General features: G+C 45.8%; 1 protein-coding gene across 1 annotated transcript in view; it reads left to right on the top strand.

The window, feature by feature from the left end:
• CPS1 (carbamoyl-phosphate synthase 1) overlaps positions 1 to 21,343 on the top strand; it is a gene marked incomplete at its 5' end in the record, with an annotated part of 88,654 nt that overhangs the window by 31,734 nt on the left and 35,577 nt on the right. Inside the window, 7 exons of the mRNA XM_082762853.1 lie at positions 153 to 310; positions 1,076 to 1,204; positions 3,764 to 3,908; positions 4,282 to 4,492; positions 7,147 to 7,345; positions 9,528 to 9,704; positions 13,430 to 13,548. Of these exons, the coding sequence (XP_082618979.1) occupies positions 153 to 310; positions 1,076 to 1,204; positions 3,764 to 3,908; positions 4,282 to 4,492; positions 7,147 to 7,345; positions 9,528 to 9,704; positions 13,430 to 13,548 (1,138 nt within the window). The remainder of the gene's footprint in view (positions 1 to 152; positions 311 to 1,075; positions 1,205 to 3,763; positions 3,909 to 4,281; positions 4,493 to 7,146; positions 7,346 to 9,527; positions 9,705 to 13,429; positions 13,549 to 21,343) is intronic.

Genomic DNA, 21,343 nt, shown 5'->3' on the forward strand with positions numbered 1-21,343 from the left:
ATGTCTGTGTAGTGGTTCTGAGTTCTAATATTAGCAAAGAATAATAACTGTTGATTACGCCAGACAAGTGGTCAGGTAGTCAGATATCTTCTGAACACTTTCTTCTTCATTTACCATCAGCCCTCAAAGCTGTGGCTTTGTTTGCTCTGCAGGAGTGGAACTCTTCAAGCAAGGAGTCCTGCAGCAGTATGGTGTGAAGGTCCTAGGTACATCAGTTGAATCCATCATGGCTACAGAGGATAGAAAGCTTTTTTCTGATAAACTGACTGAGCTAAATGAAATGATTGCTCCTAGCTTTGCAGTGGAATCGGTAAATCAGACAATTTTGAAGATGTGATTACTTTTATTGTTGCTAGAGTTATTTAAAAATAAATATTTCTAGTTTTGTTCAGTGAAAGCTAAATACAACTGTGGATACTGTAGCTTGTACACTTTCATTGGCACTTCATGGGGATTGGTGCTGGTTCACAGTGATTTAAAATGGATGAAAATGCAGTTAAGCACTTGGAAGGCCTAAGCTAATTTATCCATTGAAAGGAAGAGTAAATTCAAGTTGGGTGACTTCTGTGCTGCAGTACAAAGGTTTATAAAATTTCAGTGGCCACTTTTTTTTTTTTAAATCTTATACAAGCCATTTAGGCTTAGTATTTCAAGTCCTCAAAAATCCCTAGTTCTGAAATCCCTCTTGAGGATGAGAGTGTGAAAAAGTAATTAGTTAGTGGAAGGGTGAAAGGTATGTTTGAGTTTGGAGGAAACAGTCTCAAAGCAGGATGTCTGTCGGAGGGGTTATTTGATGCTATAGTCTGTGAAGACAGACCAGGTAAGAACACGAGAAATCAGTGAGGAAGGCCATGGTGAGGACAGAAGTCACCTTCTTGAGCCTATGTTCAATTTTTCTGCTGCTGGGCAGAACAAAGTAATGTTAAAATGCCAACATCGTTCTTTTCATTTTGTCTTCAGACAGCTGAATGTCTTATTGATGGGATTTCCAGTTAACAGAGTAACCTGAGTTGGTTGACTTTATTCATCTGAGTTGTTCTCATTGTCTCTGAAATGTATTCCCATCTCCTTTAAGATTGAAGATGCTTTGAAGGCAGCTGAGAAGATCAGCTACCCAGTCATGATACGTTCTGCTTATGCCCTTGGTGGTCTGGGGTCGGGCATATGTCCTGATGAGGAAAGCTTGCTGGACCTTGGTACAAAGGTAAGTCTGTGATTGCAAGCTCTAGGAATAGTCTGGACATGTGAGTTTTATTTTTATTTTTAAATGGGTATTCACCTGATAGTCACAGATACTGGAATTGTACATACCCTGCCTTTCATCTTACCTGTAAAACGTTATCCTGATTCCTTCTAATGCCCTTCTTTTTTTTTTTTTTTGTTTTGTTTTGTAATTCCTGCTACTGACTTGAGTAATAAAAATGATTAAACTAGTGTTCATCTGAACAAGTGTTTCAGCAATTTTAGTCTGGGAAGAATCATAGTGAATTATTTTCACCTGCTTTCAGGAGTGAGTGGCACATGGCAGATGTCAAGGAAGTTGAAACCTTTGAAGAGCTCAGCGATAATGTAGTGTCAGAGTCAGAAGAGCTGAGAGACTTGGGCCTCTGCTGTATTTCAGTCTAAAGTATTTTTGCTAAGTCAAAAACTCATGTAAAAATTTAATGGGATTATGCTCTTCATAATTTGACATCTACCAGCTGTGTCTGGCTGTGAAGAAACAACTTTCTGTAGGAAATCTGGGATTGTTTTCTTTACATTTGCTGTGAAAAGTAAAATAATTTGGGAAGATCAAAAAAAAGAATGCTTTTTTCTTCCTGCCCCGAATCCTGAATTTTAGGAAATAAGTCTCCACCAATGTCTTTAAAATTCCTGTTTTTCTCTTTTCCTGAATTTCTGACGACCTTAATCTTTCGTGTATCTCTAGAAAGAAATACTGCTGATAGCTTTAGGAGCAGTAAATGAAAATAGCTTTTTTTTTCCTTCACACTGTTGTCATGCAAACAAATTCTGGGGCCAGAGTAGACAGTGTTTAGCAAACATCTGCTTAGGCAATGCCTGTCCCCGGGAGGCTCAGTGGACAGGACTGACAGATGCAGGAGGTGGCAGCGGGTACTGTAACCCTATCTTACGGATTGATGGCTGAGGTTGGAAACACTTCACTCACCCAATCTTATACACAGTCTTCTGTGTAGAGGAAGCAGAAATTCACCCAGAAAGCTTGTGAGTGCAGCTGTCTGGAAGGTTTATATCAAAAAATCTGTTTCAGTAAGAGAATGTGGTTTTGATTGGCACTTTTTTCTTTGTGGTTCAGAACGTCTCCGCTTTTCCATGACCAAATGTAAAGCAATAGCTTTTCATAAGCATCTTGCTTTTGTAAAATTTGAGGAATGGGGCAATGTCATATTTTAGGAAAATTTTGGTCTTTCTGAAACTTTATTTTTACCAAAAGTCTGATTCTGTTTTACTTGAAATATTTTTATTTTATTTGTATTCAAAATTGATACTAAGAGCTTCAGCATTCTGAATGAAGAACGATGTTTCAAAGTTGACAGTGAAAAACAGTTTGAGTGGGTTTGGATTAGCTCAACTTTCGGTTCTCATTTCAGCAGGTCAGCAGAAATACTCTTCTTTCCATTTCAGCTATGGAGATGGTCTGCAGTAATTCTGTGAACCACATTATCAGACACTGGACTCTGGGCACGTTCAGACAACTGAACACCTGTCGGTGTATTTCTTCACAGCACAGCTAGCTCAAGTAACCTGGCCTTGAGTTCATGTCTCCTGCATCAGTTCATTTTGAGTGAGGGGAGGCAGTAGACAGTACCAGAGGAGAAGCACAGATTGTTCTACAGGCACTGTTAGGTGTTCCTGATACATCACCACAAATTCAGTGCCTCCTCAGACTGGGTGAAGTGCCACTCTTCAAACTGTTTCTTTTTTTTCTTGTGCCTGAGTTTGGCAACTGTCCTAAGGGTAGCATTTGAATAACAGCTTGAGCTGACTGCAGAGGGGACAAGGCTGAAAACTGATTCATGTGCTGCATTAAAAGAAGAAGCTTTGCTAAAGGATGGATTGATAATGTGCCCGTTACTTTTGAAGTTTTTAAGCGAGATGTGATTAATGTTTTCTATCTGCTAATATTAAGGCCATTTATTCACTTAGATTATGCTCATTTACCAACAAACTGTATTTTTCATTTTTGTCTCTTGTGCTGAGGAGTGCTTGCAAGATTAGTTTCAGAATAAATCACGGATCTTGCTTCTGGTTAGTATGCCAATGATAAGCAACATTATTAGTGCTATTAATTAAGTAGTGTTTGCTGGCACCCACACTTCCCATCACTTAGTCATTTAGCATTCTGCAGAGTTATCCCACTGAATTCCCATGAATATCCCATGGGGCTGCCCATATGCACAAACAAAAGCATGTGTCTATTGTGTGATTGGAGCCTTAGATAGTTTTGTACTCCTATTTGTTATTTACATGCCATTGCGAGCCCACATGCCCTGCTTTTTTAACCATCTGATCACATAAATATTTTCTGTGCCTTTCAAATAAAGCTAATGATTTTTTTTTCCTGAAATAAAGCACGGAGTGCCTGTCTTGGGTGCTATGAACTTTCATCTTTCAATTTTCATGTTGGCCTGGGTTGTCTGGAGAAGAACAGAAGCCTTAAATATGTTCTAACAAGGTGTAACAAAGCAAGTTCTAACAAAGTTTTATTTTCTACTGTTTTTTTTTTTTTTTAACCTATTCCTAGGCATTTGCAATGACTAACCAAATTCTGGTGGAAAAGTCGGTTGTTGGCTGGAAGGAGATAGAGTATGAAGTTGTGAGAGATGCTGCTGATAACTGTATTGCTGTCTGCAGTATGGAAAACATCGATGCCATGGGAGTCCACACAGGTAGGCTTGGACATAGAGTGACTCACTGGAAATTGTGCTTTTTTATTTTTATGCAGTAGTTTATGTAGTTGTGTCGATGAAGTGGGCTCTAGAAATGCTCTTCAGGTCTCTGATGCAGCCAATTAGTGTGTAAAACAGATACTGTTATGCTGAGCCTGTCCCCGTGATCTTATTTTTCTTAAGATGGCTTTTGGCTTCTCCAAAATCCATTTCTGGGACTCTATCTGTGTTTTTCATTGCATCCACACTTCTGAATGTTTGTGATAACTTCGTTACTGGCAATGGGTTAGCAAAGAAAGTGACCTATGTGGCTAGAATTTTCTGCTGCTGAACTGCTTCTCATTTTCCTCCTCTGCTGCCTTGTGACAAACAGGGGATTCTGTCGTAGTGGCGCCAAGCCAGACACTCGCTAATGAGGAATTTCAGATGCTGAGGGATCGTGCCATCAAGGTTGTCCGACATCTGGGTATTGTGGGAGAGTGCAATATCCAGTTTGCTCTGCATCCAACTTCCCTGGAGTACTACATCATTGAAGTTAATGCCAGACTCTCGAGAAGTTCGGCTTTGGCATCCAAGGCAACAGGGTAAGTTTATGTAAAGAACAATCACAAAACAAACAAATGAGCAAACAAAAACTGAGTGGAGAAGATCAGAAAGAGAATTAAGGCAATGACTTGGATTGGGGTATTTTTTAAATACATAAGTGACAGCTGCAAGGAGGAGGAGTTCTCGAGTCTGCTGTCCATGCCATTAAGGCAAGGAGGTGCAAGCTTAATTTGCAGCACAGAAGACTAAAGGTGGCTATTAGGGGCAACTCTGGAGCAGTCAGAGCAGTGAGATGTAGATTCCTGCATGGGAAGTTGCTAAGGATGGTGGTTCCTGTCAGCACTTCCTGGGAATGAGATGGGAGAATCAGTCCTGCAGGGAGGTGGAAGAAGGGGTTAGTGAGCTCTCCAGGTCCATTCCTGCCTGCTGATGCTGCTGCTGCAAATGGAAAAACTCTCGGGAGGTGTGTGGGAGGGGAGCCCACTAGCTCTCCTTACAAAGCATATCCACTGTATCCATATGTTGGCTGCAAATCATCTCTGGGACCCAGAGGACACAGTTATTAACGAGCTGTCTGTCAGATTGATGCAAATGGCATTGCTAGCTGCTTTGTTTTGTTGGCTAATCATAAACTAATCAAGATAAGGATGGTCAGAGCAGGCAGTTTAAAAATTGGCTTCCTAATTGCACTTTGCAGATGCTGTTGAGAGGTGCAAATTAATCTGTAATTTGCAGTTTTCAACAACTCCTGTGTTGTTGAAGCGCCATAGCAGAGCAGAGATAAGCCATGATGCTGGACGGTGGGCGTTGCATTGTTTTCTTTTTGGATGACAGACTCGCAGCAAAACATACCTGTTTGTGTGGTCTCGCTGCGGGCACGATACATCTTTAAAATGGTGGCTTTGTGGATAATAAAGCGAGATCCAGGCCTAGGTAGGTAGCTCTGCAATGTATTAGGGTAGGAAGTAGTACCCATCTGTTGCGTTGAGGAGGGACAATCACCAGCCAGCTGGGATTCTCAAAAACCAACACGGATCTCTCTTTTGAATGATGCACTGGAAAGGCTGAAGCCACGTGGGTTCCAGGCAGCTTTGTGCTGAGAGCTTGGGCTCGCTTTGGGTGTGATGAAGCACTGGGAGATTTCCGAAGAGCTGTTGCAGATGGATTGTGTGTGGCTGGAAGCACCTCCAACAAGTCATTGTGAAATTGGCTTTGATGGAAATGTTGTAGGAAAACCCTCCTGAGGGAGGGAAGGGTTTGTGCAGGGGAAGGTTCTGAAAAGCACGTTTGGATTAGGCCTGTGACCCAACGCGATACCTGGATTCAGCAACCCAGAGGCTTCTTGCAGATGGTGCTGGTGACTGGTTACCTCAAATATCCTTTCCAGTGAATGAGTAAAAGACTCTGGAAGATTTATGGGGAAGGAAATGCTTACGGTATCATAGTTAGGAAGTTAGGCTGCTTGATGTATACAGCACCTGATACAGAAGTGCTCTGGCTGCTTACGCAGTGTGTATTGTATAATGGAGTGGTTCAGCTGTCAGTACCCGTCATGAAAAAGTATGGGGCGTAAGGAGAAGATGTGGGGAATATTGCAGGTGATTTTTCAAGATGAGACTTTCCTTCTAATATTGGAATAAAATATCTTGTTTGCTGATGAGGCTTTTCCAGACGACTGAAAATTGTGAAGGGTGACATCCCTAGCAAAATGAGAATAACAGGCAGGTTTACAGGCTGACTGCATTCCCTCCGCTCCAGCTAGGCCAGCTTTGCAGACCAGTCAGCTCCGTTCCTATTGCCATCCTTGAACTAAGTCTAATTCTTTGCAGACTGTTGAAGCCCCCAGTATCATTTTTTTCCTCTTGTGATTCCTGTGTTCAAATGATAAGTAACATTTTTGAGGCTTGGAAGAACTCTACAATTTTCTGCAACAGTGTGGGGAAGCCACCTTTCCTTTTGAGGAAAAAGAAAAGGGAGAAGAAAGAAGGGGAAAAAAGTGAAGTTCAATTCCTTCATCTGCTAAATGAAAAACACGAAAGGAGAAACACTGATCCCCCACTTCTGGGGGTCGGTCAGCCATGGTACCACACCAGGTTGCATGTGGTTGGTTATAGGACTGTGTATCAAACACCTTTCAGCTGGGACATGGGGCATCCTGTTTATGGGGTCTCTCTTTAGGACTCTGAAGCAATTAGTCTAAATGTTTTTACTGGTAGACTGCCTGTGACTGCAACCAAGCAGGGGTTAAGTCACCTAGCCACCTGCAAAGCATAGTCCAGGCCCTCAGAAGCTCAATATTTGAAGAAAGGAGAATAAAACGAAACAACTCAGTTCTAATTTTACATGTGCAGAGTGATGCAGAGGGGAATTGAGAAGTTGGTGGCAAAACCCAGGAACCTGATCCAAACATCCTGAGCTTTAGGGCTGCAGCTTAAACTCAGGGCTCTGCTTTCTTTTCAAGAGAGTGAAGGCATGCAGGGTGAAATTCTCCCGGTAAGCTGATCTAGGAAGACAGGCTGAGTTTACACTTAATAGAAATGTGCCAGGAACAGGGAACAAAAAGTATAGTTGCAAATACTTTAAATAAAGAAGGTTGAGGGGTTTATGAAGTTTCCTTGTCATTTGAAGTACAAGCAAATTGCAAAAGCAAGTACTTCCCACTCTACTGTTCTCTACCTTTCCTCTGTGGCAGGTATCCACTAGCATTCATTGCTGCCAAAATTGCCTTGGGGATCCCCTTACCCGAAATCAAAAACGTGATGACAGGAAACACCTCGGCCTGCTTTGAGCCCAGCCTGGATTATGTTGTTACCAAGATACCCCGCTGGGATCTGGACCGCTTTCAGGGCACCTCCAACCGGATTGGAAGCTCCATGAAGAGTGTGGGAGAGGTGAGTGTGAGATCCTCTCCTTCCCTTCCCCTCTACCACTTGGGAAAGACATTTCTCTTTCTGGAAAGTCCTCAGGATCTCTATCTTCCTGGGCCCAATGGCTTTTGAAGACGTCAGTTCTATTCAGACGATTTGTATCCAGTACTCTATTTAACTGAAAGGAGTTTGGGCTGTGTCATCTTAGATATCACAGCGAGGATTCATAAATGGTTTGACTATGAAAGGAAGAGACCGCTTTGGATCACCTGAGGTTTGCTTCATTCTTGACACTCGTGACAGGACTCCCAGAGTTATTCTTTGTTTGGAGTTCTGTAGTGATGGTTAATTTGAGTATAACTTCAAGAACTGTAGTTTAAGATTTTCAGTGATGTAGAAGAACAGCAGCTCACAGTTGTTCCCGTAGTTATTTGTCCTCCCTGTTAAATCCACATGCCAAACGTTGGCCTACTTCTGCTCTTGAAATCCAAGCACGACATGTGATAGGGCTCTGAAGTTCTGACTTACTTATCTTGATGATTAAGTCTCCTGTGTCTGGAACATGACAGTGGGACTTTTAAACCCTGATTTTGAGGTGTCTGGAACAATAGCAGCATTTTCAGACCAAGTTTTAAGAGGGAGGGAAATGGATAAATTACCCTCTTAATTAGTTAATTACATACCAGCTACCAAAGCAAAATAATTAATTTTGTGGGTTTTTTCAGCTGCCTTTTTCTCCTAATGCTTTTCAAGTAGCTATTTTATTAAATTATTTTGACATGAGACCTTCCTAACATCAATTCTACCTTGCTCACACAATGAGCCTTCATCACAATTAGAAGGATTAATTAGAACTTCGTTTTTCATTTGCAGTTTTGGCTTTTAATGTCAATGAGCTTTTTTTTTTTTCAGTGAGCTGATGCTTACTGATATTAATCCTTTCTGCTTAAGGGTTTTTTGGACCATTCTGTAGAGCTGGAGCTCCTAAATGCAGTTGTCTCATGAACCATCAGCCGTATGGCCATCACTTGCTGGCCATAGCCACTTGCAGGGAGAAAATACGGAGCCCTTCCTGTGGCTGTCTGTCACAAAAGCAGAACCACGTGAATCCCCCGTGCTTCTCATCCTTCTTGAAACAGGATGCTGGGTAAAGAGAGAGGGGAAAGAGCCCCAACTGTTCCAGGCTACCATTGCCAGGGGTGAACTGACACAAGGATGGAGAAGCATAGGAGAGACAGCTTGCTGCTGGCAGAGGCACTCACCAAAAAGATTAGTCTCCAGGAGACGAGGGTGTCTGTGAAGCAAAGGGCTTCTTGCAGCTTTGTCTCGATTAGTATGTCACGATCATCTTCCTAGGCCTGAACCTGAAAGCAGATGGCAGCACCTACTGCATTTTTATTAATTGAACAGTCTGGCTTTGCCTGTTTTTTGTTTTTGTTTTTTCTCCAGAGCTCTGTTGTGCTGGGCAATGGGCTCGGAGCTGTGAGAAAAGAGAAAACAATGTTATTTTTTTCTTTGACATTTTTCAACATTGTGTTTGGGAAGACTTTTATGTTGTTAGGGTTTTGCTGCGCTGGGAAATACAAATGTAGAAATTTGAGCAAGGGCTCTGTTACCTCACAGATTTCCACAGAGAAAATCTCTTTTTCTTACTGGACGTGAAGTCAAGATTGAAGGTGGGAAACCCCAATGCTGCAGTGCCAAGGAGGAATAATGCTTTAAGAGAGCCCTCACAGGGGAGTGTCACTGTTAAATGTAATTTACAGGAAGAGGAGCAGATCTCTTCTGAACCTTAAAATTCCCACTGTGAGTTTCTCTCTCTAACAGGTTGTTAAACAGAAATATCCTTCTGTATTACTACACCCGTGCTGCTGCATAATGCTCTCCATACTGCAGCGCTTCAAAGCAGTTTACGAGGAGAGCAGCGATTGCCTGTATTTTACAGGTAGGGAGACAAAACCAGATAGGAGTCACTTGTCCAAAACTCCCTGTCGGTGATTACTGGCAGAGGCAGGCCTAGCAGTGGGACTCCCAAGGCTCAGCCAGCTGCGCCTGTTTTAAAGCCAGTGTGGCTATCTTAGGGAGCGGGTTGAAGGCTGTGAGCTTTCTCTGTCTGTCCATCCTTGTGGTTTCAACTTGCACCCATCTGTTACTCAGGGGAGAGCTGGGCAGCAGCTCACCGTACCTGATGTGCTCTCCCTTACAGGTTATGGCTATCGGACGCACTTTTGAAGAGAGCTTTCAAAAAGCCCTGAGAATGTGCCACCCCTCTGTAGATGGCTTCACTTCACGTCTGCCCCTGAATAAAGCCTGGCCAGCCAGCACGGATCTCCAGAAGGAACTCGCTGAGCCATCCAGCACTCGGATATATGCAATGGCCAAGGTAACAAAAGATCAAAAGCCCTTGACCATGTGCCTTGAATGATTGCTAACAGCTTGGGTCCCCTGGTCTAGTGTTCCTCACCCCCTTGCTTTCCTCTGTCAAGCACACTTGAACTGTTTGTGTAGTATCTTCGCTGCTGTTGAAGTCCAGGTAATCTCTATCACGTGTAATTTCCACGTGTAATTTCCCCTGTAGAGCACAACAGCTGGGGGGATATATTTACTTTCTCTTGCTGACATCTGTGTTCTCTTGGATCTTCTGTATTCAGGAACATGTTTGCCTTTTGATGCAATCCAAGTCCGTGCTTGTTGTGTTCCTGTGTCCTGGCAGATCAGTCTGTGGCAGTGTTGGTGGAAATCTGGATCGCTTGCTTTTGTTTATTCCTATAATGCACTTGCTTGCTAAATGCTGGCCAATATTCAGCCTTTATTTGCACTGGCGGTAGCTACAGTCAAGGTGGCCAGTTTGGCAGGTTGCCATTAGTTTTATGGGAAGGGATGAAGGAAAAAAATGAAGTGAACTGAAACAAAGGGTGATAGAATGATAAGCTGCACGCTGAGAGTAGTGTCTTTTTGCAACTGTTGCATTGGTATGGGCTTGAAACTTGAAAGCAATTAAGACTCCACGTTAAATTCAGCATCCAGGAATCCCCAGTTCTTTGAAACAGGCTCAACTTCTCCCCTAGCATTCTTTAACCTGTCTCCTGTCACAGAAGGCAAATCACTTCATCTTTCAGGGTTTCTGGGTAAGAGTTCCTGTTACTGTAAGAGGAGCAAGGGTCCGAAATTATTTCTGCCTTCAGTTCCATGGTGTTTGCCTGTCTATATCTCAGGGTAAGTGTGGGGTTAGTCAATGTACAGAGTAGGGGCAATTTCCTGGTAGGAAACCCCACTTACTGTGTTTTCTATCACTGACTTTGCATGGCAGAGTCTTTAAGACCCTTGTGCTCGTGTAAATAACTCATTACTCCAGTGGGGAGCTGGGGTTGTACCGTGGTGTCTGTAAAAAGGTTTTCACGTCTCTGTCCCTCTTATAAATGATCTGAATGAAAAGCACAAGATGTTCTGTGAGTGTACGGCTTGTCCAGCTGTTGACTCTTGCTTTTCAAGCTGGGGAAATATGCATCTTCATAAGTGCAGAACATCCTTCAGCAGCTGCGCTTGGTCTCTATTACAGCTTTCTCTTGCAACTGAGGGAAAATCTTTTCTCATCTCTCTGAGTGGCTCAGGGGGCTTTTATAAAGGTTAATCTGAGCCCCATGTTAACACAGGGGATTTAGGCAGATAAAGGTGAGTTAGGGCCACGCTTAACACTCTGGGTGTTCCCAGCTGGTGGCATTTTCACTGTCAGCTATCAAAAAAAGCCAGATCAAAGTCTTAATCCCTCCCTGTAAAGAGCTGCCTCTGACACTGTGCACTAATTCGTCTCCATTAATAACTGAGGCAAGCAATATCGGGAAGGGGCACCTCCAGCAGCTGGGGCAGAGGGCCTGGAAATCCCTTTCCATCTTGCTGACATTTAAAAGCCAACAGCTAGTCCCTATTAGCCCTCAGCTTTGTTTGAAACTGGATGGAGCCTCATTGTGTCTTCTCCTCCCCGCCCGCACAAGCCCCACTTGCCAGCTCTCCAAGGCTTTTTGCTCTTTCTCTCTCTCCTTTTTCTCCTTGACTGATGAAAACAGTAACTGTTCAGGTGAAAGAGAAGGCAGTTCAGCTGTCATTCAGAGTTACTGCTGTTGTAGTGAGACTCCCTGTTGTAATGTGTTTTTTTCAAAAAAAAAAAAAAAAAAGAAAAGAAAAAAAAAAGGCCACGGGAGAGAGGCTGAAATAGATGACAGTTGCTCTTTGAGCAGTGGCCAAGTGCTGCAAGAGTGTAGCTGCACCTGATGGGCAAGAAGGGCTGTTTGGGATATAGCTTATTTTTTTGGTGACTCTTAGGGTTTGTACGTAAGTGGGTTTATGAGGTGGACTCGATCTGCACGCTTTCTCCCTGGGGTCATGGTCTCCTAGATGTCCCCACTGCAGACACGTTAGCTTACACTCGTGCTCCCCGCCACAGCCAGCCAAATACCTCCTCTGGGGAGCAGGCATGAAACAGAAGGAACAAAGGGGCCCTAAAGACAGCACGGGTGGCTGAGCTAAGCTACTAAGGTAGCTTAGTTTCTCTTCCCCTCCTCTGCTGAAAGGGAGGTAGGCATTTGTTTTCTTCAGTTTCCCATGAGGACTTTTAAATGAAGCATTCTAAGCAGAATAAGTGTGTGTGGTCACGTTACCTGCGTGCGTGTGGCTCAGCAACCCATGACTGAAGGTTGGAGGTCCCCAAACCATGCCCATACTTTGTGAAACCAGGCGGGCAAAAGGAATCCCACTAACATTGCAGTGTGACCATGCTCTCCCAACACCCAGTGGCTGCTGGGTGCTGAGGGCAGGCTGCTCATTCAGTCAGCAGCGTACTGCCTCTCAGGACAAGAGAGGGAGTCCTGGGCGAGCAACCTGGGAATCCTTAGAGAAAGCAGAAGGTGCTTTGAGGTGGTGTCAGTATTTTGCAGTGCCCTGGGAGAGGACTGTCTCCATCCCAGATTAAATTTAGCCGCTTAATGTCACTGTGGAACACAGCAGTGACGCAGCCCACATTTCTCTCTGCTGCCATAAAATCACCCTAAGCAAAGCGGTGGCAATACGGCGTCGTGTCTGCAGCCTGGTGACTGGGAGGAAAGCTGCTGGTGTGCAGTGGCTGAGCTCATCCCCGCATTAATGCTGGAGTTTTCTTCAGCGGCGTTGCTCTGGCTTTGTTCCAGGGATGTTGCCCTGCAAGAAAACAATTAAGCACGGTAACAAATTAATGAGCCTGATTTCTTCATCTCAGCGAAGATAGCGTGCTGGTATTATCATCATGGTTGATTATGGCTGTTTTATCAGGAGAGTTGTACCCGTACACCACTGCTGAGACCCAGGAAGTAGCAGTGATAGAAGATAAAACTGTATCCATGCTGGGGCACTGTCTAGCAAATTTCTGAGATATTTTTTAAAATAGTGTGGTGTCCTGTCAAACGCTGTCTTCTGCATAGCTCCATGAGGATCCTTTTAACCCCATTGTGTGGGTAGTTGGATAAAAAGTAGAAATAAATAAAAGAGCTCCAGCAGGATAGCCACAGTTACGCTGTAGCTGCAGAGTGTCACCTAGGACTGGACTCTCCACTTCAGAGGTATTTCAAGGCCATGTGTTCTGAGTCAGTCTAGTTTTTCAAAGGTGAATTGAGACTTATGCTCCCAAGCAGTGAGGTGCTCCACAGCTGAGAATCTGGACCTTCCTGCTTAATATCTGCAGGTATGAGGTGACAGTGGGATGGAGATTTAAGTGACCTGGGGTTATGGGGTACAGTTGTGGAGTTGGTTCTGCAGACTGAATGTGCCTGGTAGTTAAGACACATACTCAGTGGCACCAGGCCTTGCTGCCATCAGTTGAAGTTTGGCTGCTGGCTCTGTAACATGCAGATTCTCCAGCTCTTCAAACAGGAGCCAGCTCTCGTTACCAGAGGGTGTGCAGAAGTGGCTTGGTCCCTCCCTACGTCCTGCTTGAGGGGCACATTTTGGGTTCCCCTGGCAGACCTTTGATTTTTTGATCTGTGCTGCTACCTATGTCTCTGTTCCATGGCTGCTGCTGCTGTTTGCTCTGTTTGCGGAGCGTGCATTCATGCATGGTTGGTGCTCTCCTCTTTTTGGCAGGCTCTGACTAACAAAGTCCCTGTGGATGTCATTCACAAGCTCACGGCCATCGACAAGTGGTTCCTGTATAAGATGCGTGGCATTGTGAACATGGAGAAGATCCTGAAGGAAGCAAACAGGTAAGAGAAAACAGCTTTGTCCTAGGACACATTGTTCTTACTGGGGGTCTTTCTGCTGGGAAAACCATGGTAGGCCCTGAGCACTGATGCAGTTGATGCTGAGAAGTTTATTTTGGCACTCGGCGTGAGTGGAGTTCCCTTAAACCCCATCTGACTGCCTCACTCGAACCAAGGAAGTGTCTGAGAATGCTCTTTTGGGGAAAAGAACTTTGAGCGTACAGGCATCTTGCTGCCTGTGGGGATTTTGGAAGTTCTGGTTTATGTAGGAAAACCCTTACTGCATCTCTGAGGCTGGGGCTGGGGCTGTGGATGGCATGCAGTAATACCAGCAGGCTGCACTCACGTACCTAGGACAGTTTCCTTCAAACATGGGACTCGTACCAGCTTACTACACCCAAGGATCAAATGCAGGACTTTTTTTGGGCCTGTCTGATGGATTTTTAATTTTTTCTGCCGTGCTGTGATCATGTGGTACGTGTTCATGTGGTACGTGTTGCTTTAGCACTGCACTTTCAAACACCTATAATTTCAGACATATTTAAATATAAATCTTCCTTCCTTAAGAAAAATGACCATCTAAAGCTAAGTCGGAAAGATAGCAGTAAATTAGAGCGCTCAGCTATATATTTCGGTTCCAGCCTCTTGCTGACTTGAGCTTTCCCTTCATGGTTTATGAGGTTGGGAGCACCTCCTCGCTGAGTTATCGGCTGCGTGTCGGCCAGCTTTTCTGCTTCGCATTTTTGGTGTCTTAACCACGATTCACCACATGATGGCACTGGGAGCGCACTGTAGCCAGCACGTCCCTAACTTCATCTCCTGTGATTTCTGCTTCTTTAACCAGATGCACGGTTTTAATTGAGCAGCTCTTGGTCTCCTTTGCCCCCCGGAACAAGCTGGATCTGGAGCTAAACAGAAATGAATGTGGAGGGAGATGTCGCAGAGAAGGAGTAGCTTGATTATTTACAGAAGTCTGTTGTTCAGCTGCACAAGCTTTTGCCCTCTAACATCTGTGTCATGTTGCATTTGTCTTGAATGCCTTAAAAACATACATGCGGCTCCTGATAAAGAAGAAAAAGGAAAATAAAAGCTCCAGATCAGTTTGATTTCCTTGCTGTTGGAGTGGCACGCTCTGAATGCTGTACTCTGGACCCCAGAGGTTGGTCCCAGCCTCAGCTGCTCTAAATCCAGCATCACTCCACAGATGCTAATCGTGCCAAACTGTTCTTTATCACTAAGGTTCCTTTCCCTTTCTCTGCTATGGGTGGCAGGAAATAATAGCTCTAGTAATGCGACCAGTAGCCGGTGCCATCCCACACTGTTTTTCATCCTCCTGGTGACTAAGCAACAGGCTGCAGGGCCGACCTGCTCCACCAAGCCCTTTTGTGGTATCCAGCCCTGCCTTTGTATCACGCAGCCAGTGTTGTGTCCTCTGTAAGTGGATTCATGCAACGCAGCTCAGGTGTATGAATGTAGTTCAGTGGTCAGTGCAGCTTTTCAGTCTGGCATCCCTACTCAAACCTTCCCAAGGAAACTTTTAGCTCCCAGGCTGCCCTGAGAGGCAGGGACGGACTGTCCGGCTGCCTTATGCTGAAGGCACGTTGGAACAGAGACAACGAGCTGGGAAAAAGCACTCCTGACCCGAGCTAAGAGGCTGGTCCAGCAGGCCACAGCAGGAAGCACATCTCCGCAATAGCCACGGGAAAGCTAATTGAGTGATGCAAATGAGCCTTGGCATTCCTGTGCTCCTCCTGCAGCCAGCTGTTTCCAGTCCCCAGCGTGCCTGGCACCGAGTGTTACCTGTGCTGTGGGATTATTTCCAATGGAAAAGAATGGGCTGTGATACAATCGTCACTCCAAATCTTCATTGCTGAAATGCAGTTAGCATCAGCAAAAGCATTTTGCTGTTCCCAGGCACTGCTGCTGGTTACGGGCAACACTTCTTGTTCAGTCAAGCCCATCCCTTGCTCTTTGTCTCCTGGTTGGTTTGGGGGTGCCCTGCGGCAAGATTTTGGATGTAGCTGAAGGAACAGCTCTGTCCGGAGTCTTGGTTTGGGCCCAGCAGAGCTGTTGTAGAAACTGGTAGCAAGGAGATGGTCTCTGCCAAGAGGAAATCCGGAGCTAGAACAAGCAGGTATGGCAGGCAGCTGGGGAAGGGGGGTTGGAAGCAGAGGGAGACGTTTGCGAGCAGTTCAGCAGGCAGCACTCTCACTGCGTGCTGCCGGGCCAGGCCTCGCTGCTTTGTGCAGGGAAGCTGTTTCCATGTGTGAAATGTTATATGGAATAACGATGGGGGAGCAACAGACCTAATTTACAACCATTTGTCTGTTCTCACTGTTGTCCCGGCAAGCCCAATCATTTGCAGAAACAGCAGAGACTGGGAAAGGCACCCATTGCCTCGCTTCTGTTTGTCCCAGCAAACTTCTTTCCAGGGAGGATTGGACCCGGTGCTTAAGAGACCCGGTGTAGGTTGGGTCATGCTGCAGCCGTGTTTCAGTTCACCTTTGCTTCTGGGGTCCTCTAAGATGGAGGAAGTGTTGCTTCAGTTGCATTGTTGCATTTTTTTTATCTGTTAACTTCGTACCTTCAGTAAAGAAATCTCAAGAGCAGCCTGCCCACTGCACTTAGCTGTGTACTTTACTTGCACATGGCAAGAAAAAGCCTGGTCTCGTGCTGCCAGTCCGTGACTGGACAGTGGTGGGCTGAGCAGTGGTGTGCAACAGGATGTGCTGTTACCAGGAAATCCTTTCCCTAGATTTGGCCTTGCCTGTCTCATGAAAGCAGATGGAGGGGAGGGCCCTGGAGTGACCCCACCGGCTGTTTGTCACGCTGTCAGCTTGTGATCGAGAAGGAAATCTGAACAGATGACATCTGGGTGTCTGAGACAACCAGCAGTGAGACGGGACTTCAAGGCCTGGCTGGATGGGTGAAAAGAAGGGATAGTGGGGTCCAGTTCTCTCCTGGGGGAAATCTGAATGAGATCTAGGGGAGGTTGGGCCGTCTTGCAGCACTCAGAAGTGAGCATGGCGCCCCAGAAGGAACGTCTTGGTATCGATAACAGGCTGTCTCGCTGAATTCCAGCGAGAGAAGAGGAGCATGGTAAACCCCCACTTTGCAGGGGAGCTGAGCATACAGGCGGTAAGGCTTACCCAAAGTCTGGCAGAGCAGGGAGCTGAACTGTCTCCTTAAAGCTCAGTTTCTCAGGTGAATATTAGTAGGAAGAACAGCTCCTCCATTTTGGTGGATACCAAATTTGCTAGCCTGCTAGCAGTGGGGAGTGCTGACACCACCATAGTTTATAGTGTTACACTTCAGAGCTTGGTCCTGGTGGAGAGCGTGCCCTTGCTCAGTGGACAGGGCATAAAAACCCCTCCTGGCCTGTGGGGTGTTAGAAAGAGGTAGGTGCAGCCCCAATCATTGCCCTTCTCCTTCCTCAGGAGGTGCAGGCTGGGAGGTGGGGAAGCAGAGGAGAGTGGGAGCCCTGCCTCAGCAGCCCGTGGTTCATTGTGAATTCCTGTTCAAAGCCCCTGTCCGTGAAGGGTGTGTTTTGAAAGCATGACTTGATTTCCGAACACAGCCCCAGCACTACAGGTGCTGGAATTCAAGCCCAGCTCCAGCAGGTGACCCAGGAAGAAGCAGACAGGCCATCAATAAACCGTGCAGCTCCGCAGGGAGTGTTGCACATCTGCTCTCCTCAGGAGCAGTTTTTTCTGCTGACTTGGGTGTTTTTGGGACAGGTCGGAGAGCCCAGCTCAGATCTTGCGTGGGCACGCAGCAGAGCAGTACCAGTGCCTCGACACAAGGCTGCACGGGTTCGTGCTGTTTGAGGAGCTGTCGCTGACATATTTGTTGTTAAACTAACTGGGAAGATTGCTTTCGTCTTCCGAGTGAACTGGAGGGCAGGGCAGACCGAGGAACAAACGAGGAGTTCAGTGCGTGAGGGGAATACAGTACCAGCACTCATTCTGCACTGGTTGTGCTTCGTAGGATCCAAGGCAGGAAACTTTCTATCTGTCTTACAGAGCCACTGGTAACTTCACAGCTGTATTTTCCTTTAAAGCACCTGCAGGTCTGTGGAAGCTCAGCATGCATTTTCTTCCCTGATGCACACGATAGCCTGGCGCTGCTCTCCAAAAGCCTGGGGGGGATCTCTGCTTCCAGTACTGCTGTGGCGAGTCTGTCGGGCAGCATCCCAGCAAACACCCCAAAGCTCTTTCCTCACCTGGGGTGGGAAACAAGCTTGGAGGAAGCATCTAGGGCCCGTCCGTGGCAGTGCTGCTGCTTGAGCTGCTGCTTCAGCACATTGCTTAATTGTAGGTGAGAGTTGTTCAGGTCTTAGGGCACAACGTGAGGCTGTAACATTACTTACATCAAGGATCTCCACGAGATTTATTAGCCAAAGATGTGAGCATTAAAGATGCAGAGAGCTGAAGTGGTGGAGCTTGGCCAGTGGGTGAAGCTTGGTGGTTTACAGCTCCTGCTTTCCTGAACCCCCCTTTGGCAGCTTTTTGAGTTCCTCAGGAGGGGAAAGGTGGTGACAATCTGTCTCCTTGAGAAGAGAAGCAGGGAGGGAATTTACACACCAGTCTCACTATTTGAGTTGAAGCATGTTCAAAATCGTGTAAGAACATCAGGAGCAATCAAGGAAGCCATTAGGAAGCCATGAGGAGTCTTTAGTGGAGCGGGACAGAGGGAAAGAGGAAGAAGATGCCCAAACGTGTCCGGGATGCTCACAGCCTAGGCTTTACCCCTCAGTTCACAAACTGATCCCAATTTTTATTTTTAAATTTCATTTTATTTTGCTTCAGGCTCACTAGCATGTGCCTAAGTAATGTGCAGGATGGGCGTTAACACGACGACGTACCTCAAATGAAGCAGAGCTTGTTCTGGGGGCTAAGAAGAGCTCTGCTTTCCATATGGAGCCGGGGCTTTCTGCCAGCCCGTTTATTTAGCTGTACTCCTAAACTGGTGGATCAGATGAAAGCCAGTCAAGTGGAAGAGAGGGCCGTGCTGGAGCGAGCCGCCTCTCCTGGTAATTGCAATGCTGCCAGCGTTCTTCCAGGCAGTTAAGAGATTTCCCCAGGTCCTCTGTGCCAGGTGAAAATTTCCTCATTAAGGGGAATTTATTCCGTTTCCTCTTATCGTTTGTTACTGAAGAAGAAGGGGGTGGATGGCGTTCCAAAGATGACAGGGTAGGATTTTAAACAAAAAGCACCAACAAGTCAACACTGGGAGCTGAAAAGGGGCACGAGCAAGGTTTGGGAAAGGCTTATATTGTTTATAAAGTGAGAAACGTGGGGAGGACTTGGCTTTTTGAGGAAGTGAACAGCCACTAGATGAATGTGGCAGCATGGAAAAAGGCCGATCATCTGGTTCTGAAGCTCTGACCCTCCTGCCATTTTACAAAAGTGGATGTTAGGAGAAGCGGTAGAGGAATTGTGGCCATTTCATCTTCCCTTGTTTCATAACGATAAATTAGCAGGGAAGTTCAATCTTTGCAAGTCTTTTGGCCTGTGTTTGAAGAGTAAGTGATGCTCCAAGGGAAGGTGGGAGGCGCTTATGTAGGACTAGGTCATGCTTTTGGGAACAGCCAGAACTGAGATATTCTCACCTCGTTTTAGTGGGGGATTTCTGGTGAGCTCTTGGAAGGAGCTCTAATCAAAGAGATCAGCCTGATAGTGCCCCTGCTGGCTTCAGTGTCCCCAGCAAGTCTAAAGGGTGGGAGTGGAGGCTGTGGGGACAGAACAAGGTCAACGCTGGATCTGGAAAATCACCGCCCCTGAACCTCTGCGTGTCTTAGTCTTGCTATTGGCAATATAATCATCACTCTACCTACTGTTTGCATGTTTTTTTTTTATTCTTTGGATGAAAGTTGGGCTATAAATGATAAAAATCAGTATTAGGAAATGGACATCTCGTGGCAGATCATGGTTTCAAGTAGTTGGAAAGCAGCACTGCTGGGTGTTTGACTTGTGCTGATTTTCTCGGACTGTTATATGGCAAAACTCTTGCTTATATCCACGGGGTTAGGTTGTCACTTCTGACCTCTCCTGCCTCATGGTGATCCTCGTGTGTTTCCTCCATATTAAGCTGCCTTTGTGGCAGTGAGAAAAGAGGAAACCCTTCCTGCCTAGGTGCTGCTTGAACAGACCTTCCCACCACATCCCTTGTATTAAGGATGTGTTGAAAGCCACATCTCTTACCTTCATCATGCACTGGGACTACTAGAGGAAAAATTCAGGTTTATTTCCCGTTTAGGTACTCAGCTTGTCTCTTGTAAGCTGATTGTCCTGTGCAAAACCAGTTCCCTTTTTGCATGGACACCCTGACCCGACTAGGATGTGCCAGTAAATGCCCGGACCCAATTTGAGCTGCTAGCCCAAGGCAGGGGAATCATGTTGCAAAATTATCTGCCCACCCTGCTGATCGGGAGGGCAATGAAGGATATTGTTATAATGATATATTTTTTTAAAAAAAGAGTTGAAACCAGCTGCAAATTACGGCAATTTTCTTTCTGTTGCTAATCAGATGGCAGCCAGCAATGTGTGTTTCTGAGACAGACAGGAGGGGAGAGCAAGGGAGCAAACACACGTTGGAACTGACTCGTTTTCTGGAGATCATCAGGTCTGCTCATTTGTACTTAAGGAATGCCAAATCTAGGAGAGGAATCAAACACGGCTGCATCCTTCCGAACAGCTGGCGATGGCTAGCATCTGCTTTGCCAGGGAGTTGGCAGATTTTGCTTGCTGTGTTTCCTCCTGTAAAGCACTCACCCGTGCCTTCAGTTCTGGCGTTCGCACTTCACGCAAGAAGCCCTGCCTCTGAGCTGTAATCAGGAAGGAGGAAGGGCTCAGGAGAAGCAGGGCAGTTGTTGCAGCGGAGGAGTCCGTGCGTAGAATCTGCAGGCTTTAATTGCTGGGGTGCTGGAAAGCAGGTCTGTCTGTGGGTAAACCTTTCTGCTTTTAGGACTGGATCCCAAACCTGGGAAGCTCACGCTGCTGGGTTAGGCAGGACCCGTTCCTTCTGACAGCAGCAAAGAGCAGGATCTGTTGGAGTAAGGAGTGATGTGATGGGGGCAGTTGGAGTTCCTACCCAGGAGCTGAACTCCAAAGTTTCTGGTCCCCAGTTCTGCTCTCAGAATTAGCTGGCTTGACACTTCTGTGCCTCCCACCTGCTTTGCCTGGCTTTGCTGAGGGCAGTGGAGCTGCTCCATAAGCCAAAGTGGAAAATCCAATGACTCTTTCATGCTTCAGCTTCCTGACACGTTCCAATAAAGCGGCCTTACCCCTCTCCTCCTGCTCAAATAACATAATGCTATTTATTTAAAAATACCATCAAGCAAAGGACATAATTCAAAAGCTCTGATTTAGGAAAATTGCTTGTTTGTTAATCATTTCCTTTTTCCTGATTCAGAGCTTGCTTGCTCATAAAATATTGATTTATTGGGCAGGCAAGGATGCTCTTGGCAATGAAGATGAAAAGCAAAAGTGCTGATAAAAATACATGGGCTTTTTATGTTTTTCCAAAAGCTAAGCTTAGGAAAGGTAGCTTAGAAACAGAGACAGGCAGGAACCACCAGGGGTATAGGTGGAGTCAAAACAAAGTGAAACAAAAAGAGCGTGGGAGGAAAAAGCGTGAGATGGAGGGAATAAAGAGGGGATGGGGAAGGTGGAAAAACCAAAACGGACAAGAAACCATTGAGCTGCAGAGATGTCTGGGGGAAAGCAATGCATGTGAAATAAACAGCAAAAGTTAGGAGTGCTAAAAAGTGGGAGAACAAGAACGTGAAGTGATGAGG

This window comes from Aythya marila (assembly GCF_965140915.1).
Source record: "Aythya marila genome assembly, chromosome: 6".
NCBI classification, from domain to species: domain Eukaryota; kingdom Metazoa; phylum Chordata; class Aves; order Anseriformes; family Anatidae; genus Aythya; species Aythya marila.